The sequence below is a fragment of the Mytilus edulis genome, chromosome 8 (assembly GCF_963676685.1).
Source record: "Mytilus edulis chromosome 8, xbMytEdul2.2, whole genome shotgun sequence".
In the NCBI taxonomy this organism is placed as follows: domain Eukaryota; kingdom Metazoa; phylum Mollusca; class Bivalvia; order Mytilida; family Mytilidae; genus Mytilus; species Mytilus edulis.
In genome coordinates, this window is record NC_092351.1 from 22519384 (window position 1) to 22532100 (window position 12717).

General features: G+C 32.2%; 1 protein-coding gene across 1 annotated transcript; it reads right to left on the reverse strand.

Moving 5' to 3' along the window:
• Positions 1 to 4104: 4104 nt before the first annotated feature.
• On the reverse strand, positions 4105 to 12387 carry LOC139485083 (uncharacterized). Its single transcript, XM_071269201.1, has 8 exons — positions 12298 to 12387; positions 10978 to 11137; positions 10165 to 10266; positions 7980 to 8084; positions 6759 to 6884; positions 5567 to 5635; positions 5114 to 5283; positions 4105 to 4410 (listed from the first exon to the last, which is right to left on the reverse strand). The coding sequence occupies exons 1-8, from the start codon at positions 12362 to 12364 to the stop codon at positions 4154 to 4156; spliced, it is 1056 nt and encodes a 351-aa protein (XP_071125302.1). The 5' UTR covers positions 12365 to 12387; the 3' UTR covers positions 4105 to 4153.
• Between the last annotated feature and the right edge of the window lie 330 nt (positions 12388 to 12717).

Genomic DNA, 12717 nt, shown 5'->3' on the forward strand with positions numbered 1-12717 from the left:
GTACCCAGCCACGTCCACTTGTATATTTGTCTATTTGATGAGTTCAGCCTTTTTCAACTAACTTTTATAGTTCGTTCTTATGTTGTACTGTTACACCACTGTCCCAGGTTGGGGGAAGGGGTGGGATCCCGCTTATATGTTTAACCCCGCCACATTTTTTTATGTATGTGAGGGTTCCAAGTCAGGAGCCTGCAATTCAGTGGTTGTCGTTTGTTTATGTGTTACATATTTGTTTTTTTCTTTCAGTTTTTTTAAATAAATAAGGCCGTTACTTTTCTCGTTTGAATTTTTTTACATTGTCTTATCGGGGCCTTTTATAGCTGACTATGCAGTATGGGCTTTGCTCATTGTTGAAGACAGTACGGTGACCTATAGTTGTTAATGTCTGTGTCATTTTGGTCTTTTGTGGATAGTTGTGTCATTGGCAATCATACCACATCTTTTTTTTATACATAGTGTTTGTAGTGTGTGATGGACTGCCATTTGGTTTATGTGAAGAGCAAGTAGCGCAAAACGTCGATGTCGTTCATTTGAAAGGTCAGAGAGTTGCAATAGGGTAGAATTTTTTCTTTAATAGCAAAATAAATGTCACTCAGATATATAATACCCTTACAAAGGAGTAACAGCTCTAAGAATTCCAGTGAGTTATACTACGACCCGATATTGGTATCATTGAAAAAATGAAAAGAATGACGAAGACAATGTCACTTGTCTTCACTGCAAATTTGTGTTGGTGGGATTCTGTTTTAAAAATGCACAAAAAACTACAAAAATTTAAAAGACAACCATAACGCTAGGACCGTCATTGAAACCGCAATTGAACGAAACATTGAACAATTCTTAATCCACTACATAAGACACTGTATCAGTAATAAATTTGTAGCAAGAACCCGATGATTCATTACATTTTAAGCTGTGGAATGTGCGAATCAAAACTAAGTTTATCTAGCTTTGATGACCCATATGTGTTTTAAAGCCATTATCATCATGGGAGCCGGTATAAGAAGAAATAACGCTGACCCAATTGTGTCAGCAAATTCAGCATTAACCCTGTTGTTCTATGCAAGTGACCATCTAAAAAAAAGGGTTCTTGAATGTAAAGCGGTTTCAGTTGAGTTTTCATAACAGTTCTTCAATGAAACAGAGTACCATTCGATACTGGGGTAGTAGTTGATTTTTAAAGCAGAAACAGTTAACAAATAAGTGAACATGAAGAAATCGAATAACAGAAACTTGGACAAGCTAAACAATACAAGCTAAAACAACAGGACATAAGGTGAAAGAAATTGTATGTAGTAAAAAGGCGACTGATTGGTTAGAGAAATAACAACACCGGTACGTACCAATGAGAAAAACAAACTGCTTACAGAGTACTACTGCGACCGGAAAAAATGTGTAACCTTTCGATAAACCAAACACTTTGTCATTATTTGACTATAAACTTTTGATTTTTTTATGAAAGGGCAACAGGCGAGCAGAATGTTTTGCCCACAACATTAACAACATAGATGCGACCAAGGATTAATATTTGTTATAACCAAATATGATAAACAACAGATAAACGTCATTCAAAACCAGTTCTCTTTGTGATGTTGCAGACCATATGTTCAAGAGTGCATTGTTAATTGCAATGCAATCATTATATAAGTTGACTTTCTCTTTCCAGAACATAAAGAATTACTTTGTTAATAGTTTCACATCAAATTGAATTAAGTATGTTATTACTGAACAATATTTAGCCATTTTTGGTGTCTTTTGGATTCTCACTTGCATAGAACAACAGGGTTAATGTTGAATTTGCTGAAACAATTAGGTCAGCGTTATTTCTTTTTATACCGGCTCTCGTGTTGATAATGGCTTCAAAACACATATGGGTCTTCAAAGCTAGATAAATGTAATGAGTCATTGGGTTCTTGTTACAAATCTATTACTGATACAGTGTCTAACGTAGTAGACTAATAATTGTTCAATGTTTCGTTCATTTGCGGTTTCAATGATGCTCCTAGCGTTATGGTTGTCTTTTCAATTTTTATAGCTTTTTGTGCATTTTTAAAACAGAATCCCACCCAATTTGCAGTGAAGACTAGTGACATTGTCTTCGTCATTCTTTTCATTTTAATGATACCAATACCGGGTCGTAGTATAATTCACTGGAATTCTAAGAGCTGTTACTCCTTTGTATGGGTATTGTATATCTGAGTGACATTTATTTTGCTATTAAAGAAAAAATTCTACCCTATGGCAATTCTCTGACCTGTCAAATGAACGACATCGACGTTTTGCGCTACTTGCTCTTCATCAAATCAGATTTTGTCAAATGTGTTGACGTCTTCTTATTATATATTTAGGTGTGACGGATAGAAAAATTAATCACCTCCTCTTTATTAATTATATTAAATTTTGTACGATTATTTACGTTTGAAGTTGGATTCATAACAAACTGGACATATATATATTACAGTTAATTGCTATTAATAAGTATTGCAATATGCATTTTGTTTAAATGAATTATCAGTATTTAGTTCTAAATCAATCCTAATTCTATCTCATTTTTGAATGATAGTTTTTCATATGTGACGTCATGCTGTTTCTAAATTTCATAAATTCAAATGTGGCATAACGTTTCTGCCTTTTCGCCATCGTATGTGACGTCATATTTTTTTTAATTTTTTTTTTTTAATTACGTTGACGCCTGGACTGATTCGGATGTGTGTCTAATTTGTGATAAACTCGGGTTTAGTTTTCTGTAATTAGTTAATACTTCAGTTTCATTATGTATATCTCTTTCATATTCATTTGTTAAAATTTACTGTTTGCAATATCATTAAGTGTTCTATATAATAAGGATGTTCTTATCCCGTGCTTCAAAACAATGCCGTATTTGTCATAACCTTTTCAACTTTTGATCTTCAGTGCTGCACAACTTTGTACCTTTTTCACGTACGATCTTTTATATCTAGGCGTTATGTATTCAGGTTTAGTTTTCTGTAATTAGTTAATACTTCAGTTTCTTTGTGTATATCTCTTTCCTATTCATTTGATAAATTTTACTGTTTGCAATAGCATGAATTGTTCTATATAATAAGAATATTCTTATCCCGGGCATAAAAACAATGCCGTATTTGGCGAAACCTTTTCAATTTTTGATCTTCAGTGCTGTACAACTTTGTACTTTTTTCACTTTCGATCTTTTATATCTGGGCGTCACTGGTGAGTCTAGTGTGGACAAGGCGCGTTTTTGGCGTATTGAATTTTAAACCTGATGCTTTTTGTTATCTATTAATCATGTTTTTCTTTGTCTAATGTGTTCTCCTATTTATTTGTATTGTAATCCTGTAATATTATGTTGTCATTTTAATGTTATAATTAACTTTGCCATTAAAGTGCGAGGTTTTGCATGCCATAAAACCAGGTTCAACCCACCACTTTTATTCCCCTTTAAAAGTGTCCTGTACCAAGTCAGGAAGATGGTCATTGTTATATTATTGTTCGTTTCTCTGTGTGTTGCATTCTAACGTTGAGTCGTTTGTGTTTCCTCTTGTTTTTGAGATATTGAGATGGGACGTGGCGCGGTACTTGTCTGTCCCAAATTCGTGTGTTTGGTTTTCGTGTTGTATTTGTTGTTCTCGTGGTGTTTTGTTTGATGCTTGGTCCGTTTCTCTGTGTGTTGCGTTTCGGTGATGTGTCGTTGTTCTCCTCTTATATTTAATGCGTTTCGCTCGGTTTTGGTTTGTTACCCCGATTTTGTTTTTTGTTCATGGATTTATGAGTTTTGAACAGCGGTATACTACTGTTGCCTTTAATTATGATAATTGTTCCATCATATAAAATATTATTGTGATCTATATAGATTCAGGATGAATATGACAGTTTATGAAGCAAATCAATACGTTCGAACAATTCTTTCGATTATAATAGTAAGATTATGAACTATTCAAATACGATATTTTTGAAAGAATACATTTTAAAGGTAATGACATTTTTACAAATTAATGCTAATGTACTTTTGACCAGTTTTCAAGTTGTCTCCTGTAAGTTGTTGTTGATAAACTGGCTGATAAAAAACATCCATATGACGAGTGCGGTCTGAAAAAAACTCAAATACAAGTTTCGGAAATTTACTTTTGATATATATACACTTGACATGAAATTATTACAACGATGTTTCATATAGGCAATTACTTAAAAATCGTGCTTCCTCGTATGTAGGAAGATCCACAGTTGCTAAATTTTCTGGAGGTTCTGATGTTTCGTTAACATTTTCTGCACTGCTAAATAATGCTGTTTTTGTCGCATAACCATCTTGACAAATTGCTGCATTACGATCAACAATGTCATTGGTATCCGTTTCATTGGGTTGACCAGCTCGTTGCCTATATGGTACTGTATCAAATTGGTGCAAACACAAACCTATAATTGATATGAATTGTTAAATTCTGAATATTTAGAAAAATACAATTACTTCAAATCATCATTGTTTATAACATGAAACTTATACACCCCAGAACAATTAATTTAATTGGACAAATGAGGGGAAATGTCTCGTATAATTGTTGTTTCTTTGAACATATTTACGCATATAGTTTTATGCAAAATGTGATATGCATGCTGCATTAAAAGAAAACATGTCAAGGATCAGAAAAAAAAAACATACATTCAAAAAATGACAACACCATATCTAAATGAACATTACAACTAGCAAACATATCAAAATATAAGTTGTAAAATATCTCCATTAAAGTTCATGTAGTTTTGGTTTATAAGAGTCTGATCAACGCCCCCCCCCCCCCCCCCCCCAAAAAAAACCCAAAACAAATGAGCAGTAAATTCATTGGCTTCAGTACTTTTGTCAGTTTTGAGTAAAGCTAAAAATGACGAAGTTGAAACAGGAATTCACACACATTTGAAGAATTATCAGCGAAAAATCATGATCATAATTATATTATACGATAATAATGGAGGTGTTTCTGACTGACGTTTGTTTATTTTTGTTTGTTCATAAAAATAGTTATGTTTCCTGCACACAAGGTATAACAAAAATTGTTGAGGATAGCTAAAGAAAACCCTATCTGGTTAATTATAAGGAACGATGTAACGGTTTATTCAAACTTACATGCATTATCATATTCTGGTATTTCATTTGTCACTGGTGGTGCTGATGATTTCTGTAATACCATGCCTGCATAAGTTTTCCTCTTAACTCTCGTCATATCGTTACACTTTGCTTTCAAAACTACAGTTGCAAAACACGCTATGACGACTGCCAATGGTATTCCAAATCCTCTACAACAACAAAAAATCAGCTATATTTCAGGATGTCTAAGACACAGTACGTTGATCTCTTGTAAGGCTCGTTTATTGCAACTTGTATGTATAACTACATTAAAGTCTTAAATTCAACTGTAATGTATTTTGCTCATTAAAGGTAACAGTCAAATCCTTTTGTAAAAATTAATACGTCGGACGATTTGTTTAAACTACATTTATATTTTACTCATAATTTGTAAATTAAATAAATATCCCATTTATAATACTAGCATTACAGTTATCGAAATTGCATACTCACAGTATATAATCAGTAATTATTGTCTTCTTTGTGTCGGAATACGTAGAGTGTGTTGACGATATTGTCGTTCTGAAAATTATGTTTATAAAAAAGTACAGTTGTTGTTTTATTTTTTGACTGATTTCCATCATATTTATTTCAACTTATTGCACGACATGCATGCAAGTTTTCAAAAACAAATTACCAGTTAAGAATGCGAGTCAACCGGTAGATTTCGTCTTCAAAACACGACAAATACTAAACTGCCATATTTTCTCAACAACATGGACCGATTGAAATATTTTTTTTATGATCATACGAAATGGATGCGTCAAAAATAATAAAATCGTGAACAGGTCGGCAAAAATATTCTGGAAACATTTATAGTTCGAGATAAACTTAACCGTTTAAGCTGAGATATTGTTTGAACATCAATTATAAACACTCATTTATAACAATATACATGTATAACATGCTTAGTTCTATGAAGTGTCTAAATTCATGCATACATTGAATATGATGCTTCCATTAATTATCCCGTCAATTCCAATTTTGATTGTTAATAAATATTTTCCAAAATTGTGTTCTATTCTTATTGTCAACAATAAATCATGGATACGTTAAAAAACGATTTTTGTTGGTTTCGATATTGTATGAACATGATGTACATTTATTACAATTTCAAGTGAATAGAGACACTCAAAAACGTACAAAATAAAAGTTACGAGAACTGTTTTGTCATCCAAACACCATATGTGTACTCCTGAATCAAAATGAGATCACTGACACTGAACGTAAATATTCAATAATCAACAAATCAATTTAATTATCATAATTGAAAAAAAAATGCATTGTGAATATACACCAATAAGATGGAATTTACAACAATTACAACTAAATAATTGAAAAAACTCCTACTGGTTTTTCTTATTTTATGAATGGCATTCGCACACATCGTTTGTAAGTTACTGATTCACATATATACGTCATCTGTTACGAAGAATTCATGGTACAAAATGAATTAAGTCATATGACGAATAGAGGGAACGAAAGGAAAATAGTTCATCTTGTTTTATGTGTTTACCCTGGACAGTAAACGTTTTTCCTTTATGTAGAGGCATAAACGAACCCTTGTGCATTATGCCTTATGTTTTTTCATTGCAAAAAAAATAACTATCTTAATAAATCTATAATTCTCAGCCAGTTTACTCACTGTCGTATTGTAGTCGCCTTTGTATATGTTTTGCTCCTATATCTCTGTCTGTATCTTTGTCTATATCTTTGTCTATGTCTGTGTCGATGTTTGGTTACGTACACAGTTGTCGTTGGTCTTGTTGTGCTGAAAATACAAAACATAATTATATTGGTTTGTATTTTTTTTTTTAAGTTTACAATAAAATTGAGAATGGAAATGGGTAATGTGTCAAAGAGACAACAACCCGACCATAGAAAAAAACAACAGCATATAGCTTGTAGAAATAGTGGAACATATTAAAAGTGTTATATCAAAGATTTTTCTAAAACGTCAATGGGTTATGCATGTATTGACATATTAACTGCATTTTGTAATGTCGAACTGCACAACATAAGAAAGAATCATAAATCTGAGGTCCAAAATGAGGTACACTAAGTATATAAATAAGGAGGATAGATCACATGTACTACCTTCTCATTGATGTTGTAATCAATATATGCTTGGAATAATTTTTTTATTGGTACTAATATTGATTTTGTTATCAATGAATTAAAATACAAATAAATATTATTGTTATATACATTGTGTTTATTCATGATTCTACAATCAGTCGATACCAGTATCTTGAAATTGTAAAAATTCATGTTTTTCATTGACTGTTTATGACGTCTTAACACTCAATTTATTAGATGTTGGATATGAACTGATTGACAATTAAGTCTTAGATGCGTGATTTTATTTAGTAGTTGTTATTAGCTTTGAACAAGCTGTCAGTAATTGCGAATACACTCAGATCTGTTCTTACTGTTTTTTTGTTGTTGAGATGTACAAATACCCGACCACGTGCTCTCTATGTGTTTGATAGATGTATTTCTATTTGATTCAATCTGAAGAGTTCAGCCTTTTGCATGATTTTTATAGTGTGTTTTTATGTTGTACTGTTACAACACTTTTCAAGGTTAAATTGGGGTTAGGCGCCGATAACCTGTTTAACCAAGCCACATTCTGTATGTACTTGTCTCAAATTTGTTGCGTTGGATAAAACTGCTATTTCATACGCTTGTATAGACAAATTTCACAGTAGAGGGGTCTAAGTACAGAACAAACAATATTTACCAAATGAACAAAAAAGTGAAAAAATATATTTTAACAAAACGCATTTGACTAGCATGTCAAACAACGGATGATCTCATAATATTTTATGTATATGAATCTATAATTCGTAGCCATTTAACTCACTGCGGAATCGGAATAGTCGCCTTTGTATAAGTTTTGCTGGTATGTCTTTGTCTATGCCTGTGTCGGTATTTGTTTCTGCACACAGATGTCGTTGGTCTTGTTGTGCTGCAGTTAAATATAAAATAGGAATACATATACTTTTACTTTTTCGTTGTGGCTATTTTTTACGAAACTAATTATTATTTTGATAAAGTTTTACTGTACGTATAATTGTTAATTTTAAGAATTAGTTCAACATACCTTCTAGGTGAACTTTCATCGAAAAAAAATTATCCTTTTACATCGCGCGTGAGATAGTAAATAGAGTAACTGATAAACATACTGACTAGATATACGAATACAATGTACTGAATAAGTTGAAAACAGGAGACATACGTAAAATAGTGACTGTCACGTGAAAACACAAAACATGTACCCATATTTTGACTATTTTATATATTATGTCTGTTCACGCATCGTTGTAAATATAACGGAATTTGATGGGACGGCAAATTGAGAGGTTTAACGCTAAAAAAAAAAACAGGTTCAATTCACCATTTTCTACATTTGAAATTGCCTGTTCAAAGTCAGGAATATGACAGTTGTTGTCCATTCGTTTCATGTGTTTTGTGATTTGATTTTGCCATGTGATTAGGAACTTTCCTATTGAATTTTCCTCGGAGTTCAGTATTTTTGTGATTTAACTTTTTATGTACTAACAAAGTACTTTTTACAAAAAACCACTTGTGAACCTACGCAAGTTCACCTCATATGGTGCGCTTAATTTCAGTGTTGAAAGTTATTTTACCACTTTCAGTGAATTAACATTATTCTATCTATGTTGTAGTTTAACATTGATTTACGCGTATGCAAATATTTAAGAAATAATTGATGCAAGCTATACTTTATTGAAGTTTTAACATGGGTAGTCATTATATTCGTGATTATATTTGCTCGATCGATAGGTAGGGCTAAAATAACACGAATATGATGCCTATCCATGTTAAAACAGCAATAAAGTATAGCTTGCATCAATTATTTCGATTCTGTTTAGGACAATTAAGGTAATTTCTATGTCCGATAAGTATAAATGTAAAAGCGTTTGGTAGGCTCTTCCATGGACCTCCGTTTTTGTTTGTAAAAAAACAAACGACTGGCACCGTGATTTTTCAGAGGGATGAGTTTGAAAAGCCATCATGAACGGTTGTCGTTTCTAGGTCAAATATGTCAATTTCGGAATGCACCACATTACAGTCATAATAAATGAATTAATAACATCATGTGCACCATTTAAGAGTTTGAAAGTGTTTTAAAGTGAAGGAAATATATTAAGTGCATGATAATTTGATGAAATTCATTATTCTGAAGAAGTCAATATACGCATGAGCAAACAAATTTCATTGGATTTAGAGCATGGTTTTGTTCACAAAGCGAAAGAAGCACGTCATATTAGAATTGGAAACTATTGTACAGCAAATGAGTACATGTTATATGTAAATCGGTCTTTATTTTTCTCAATGAATTTTTCCCCATTTTTCATGTCGAGGTCTCGTATAGCCAACTACTCAGTTTGTGCATTGTTGATAGCCTTACAGTTACTGATAATTGCCTTTATATTCGTCATTTATACTCTAGTTGATAGTTGTGGCAGTGACAATCATACCACAACTCTTTGTTGTTTTATTGATGGAAAGTTATGTTATAATTAGTTGTTACCACAAGGTACAGAGTTTTGGCACAGTTTTGTTTAATAGTATTCCATTTGTGCTTGCATTCGAACCTTTTCCCAAGCATTTGGGTTTATAAGCACAAATATATTGAAGTTCATGAACGAATATTGTCACTATATGGGACAGTGTTGGGGCGCACCACAAATTGTGAAAATCCATTAGATTAATAGCCACCTCTGGAGAAAATATTAACGTAACAGCCTTTTCTTTTAAATTTGAAAACAATAAAAAAAAAAGTACTTTCAAACATCACAGTTTCCATCTGGGTTCGATTGGAACTCAATTATTATGATTATATAAACCTGTCCTTTACTGTTAAATTCCTGGATAGAATAACTTTAACTAATTCACAATTCAATCTGTGCATTAACACATTTACATATTTTACAAATTGAAAGAAATATTTATTTTATTTGGGCTTTGTTGTTTCAAACTTGTCGTTATAAACATATATAAACTTTATCATAAAAGATTACCTTGTCAGACGCGTTGTTTTTCTAAATCGTGGCACAGTTTGATAACGAGATGTTAGTTTCGTTGTGTTTATCATCCAATCAAAACGTTTGTAGTGACTTCCCCTGAAGAATAAAAAAATACGGATACAAAACAGTGATGTTCATTGACATGCGCTGGAAATTACCTAAAATGGTGTTGTAACAAAAGCGTACCAAATGCAATAAATTAAGTGAATGAAATTAATATGACAATTGTATATACAACAAATATGAAATCAAATCAGCATGTAGCCTTTACTTTTTCCTAATATATTTATATTAATAACTTAAATTGACTGAATGTTAAAATCAAACTTCAAAAAATTCAATGCATGACAGAATTATGAAGTTAGAATAAACATTATTTATATTATAACTCTCGTGCTGCAATATCCAATATTGTCAAATAATTTAAGAAAAAATTCTCGAACCTCTCAACGAAATCACAATTTGAAACATTTTTCCTTGTCAAATCATTGCAATTCTTTAAGATATACAAAGCTGCTTTTCTCCTCAACATGCATGTAATGTCATATAGACCTTAAAAGTCACATATCTTTGTGCTACATACAGTGTCATTACAAAATATAATGCAATGAAACAATTTGTTTTCTTAAAATAATCTATATATCTAGGTTTTTTTAAAACCCAACACGGGAGGCTCACTTGCATTAAAATATGCTCAATCAGGTTCTAAAACTGTTAAAAAGGTGTATAGACAAGTATAAATACTTTGTACAGAAAGTAGGGTGTTACAATTTGTTTAACATTTGTTCAGTTATAATCTATACATACCATAATATTTGAAAAGTTCTGCATCCCAGCTGACTTTGTGTTTGATTAAGACAATACCATGTTCCTTTTATCTGGCAGCACTCTGTATTATATTTACAATAATATGTGGTTTGGTGACTCCAAACGTATCCACACCTGTTATTATAATCTACATGAAGACCTGTAATAGGATATTATATCTTAATGAATGTATAATATGATCACTGTGTACAAGTAAAATAGGATTTACTTACTATAAAAATCTACGAACAGAAATTAAAGAAACGTAGGAAAATCAACATTAACTATTGCCCGTGATTGTCACTCTTTTCATTGTAAATATTATTTAATATTTAGAGGTGTCGAATGTAGCAGTATGTGCCTTTAATGCGGCGTTTACACATTGCCGATATTGTCTTCCGTTTCAGACAGCGATAAGACTGCTATAACATTGAAAAAGTCAGATTACTATCCTCAATCATCTCGAATGCTATTCATGTCTGATCGCAGTCTCAAACTAGTTCGTAACTGGACCGGGGATGGTCTTGAGAGGTCGGCCAAGCAACCCGACATTCCAGGAAACTAAGCTAATTTTGTGTAGTGACTATGTCGTGACAGATATTGCTGTATAGGATCAAAATCTAACAATGTTATGTGTTTTATTGAAGGTGTCTTGTGGAACTGGGATGATCTGGAGAAATTTGTCATTGATGTTTCTGCCGATTGAGTCCAGATTGAATCAAGATCTTGTCATATTCGAACCCTCTTTCCCGAAACCGTTCCATAACAGTCCCGTTATAAATACGAAATTCGGCAATGATAATCACGTCAGAGTCCCGAAAGTTACAGAACACAATACGAAGTCCAGGCAAAGCAACACGATACCGCGGACCATGATAGGATAACGTTCCGACAGTACCCGATCATTCCAAATATGATTATAAGCGCATTTTCACAACAGTACTATATCTACCATAGTGGATACGTTCGAAAATCTACAGATTTTGTTAGTTGAAGTAATAAAATATTAAAACGCAAATCCTCAAATTAAAATATTCCGTTTTAAATAACAACAAATATTTTTTGTGAAATTTTGTTATTTTCTGTTTTATTTCTTTAATTCCTAGATATGCATGGAATGAGTTGCAATCAATTTGTTGACACAAGACTAAACCAAGAGATGTAAGAATAAAGCAAAATAGCACTTCATTGCCATAACAATAAAGGGGTTTATTAAATAATTTATTGTAATTAGTTTGCAAACCTAATTAACTTTTTATAATTAAATTAACTTGGACCGTTTAATGTTTGCAAACAAAGTTGATTTTTATGTTCACTTACCCGATGCTGGATAAACCAAACAACAGAAGGAAAGAAGCCCGATTAGTAACACAAAACTGCCCTCCATAGCTCTAACAACTGTAATGTGAATTAAGGAAGTTATTGGGGTGGGAATTGTCACTTTTCGTTTCAATTGGGACACTCACATTATGTCTTTTATTTCTAAATATAGAAATAAAGTAACTGTGATGTTTGAGTGAAAATTTCTTCAAACCAAATTACACAATAAGCGATGAAAAAGAAAATTAGTGTGTGTGCAAAAAAGAAAGGAGTGACATGTGATGTGCGTAAACAATCTTATATTCAGTAACCAGTGTAGCGTTTCATAAATGCATTGTTAAAATAATATCTGATAACGTTTTGAAAATATCAGCATTTCCATTGGACAATGAATAAGTGAAGGGTTCGGTAATTTGTGCT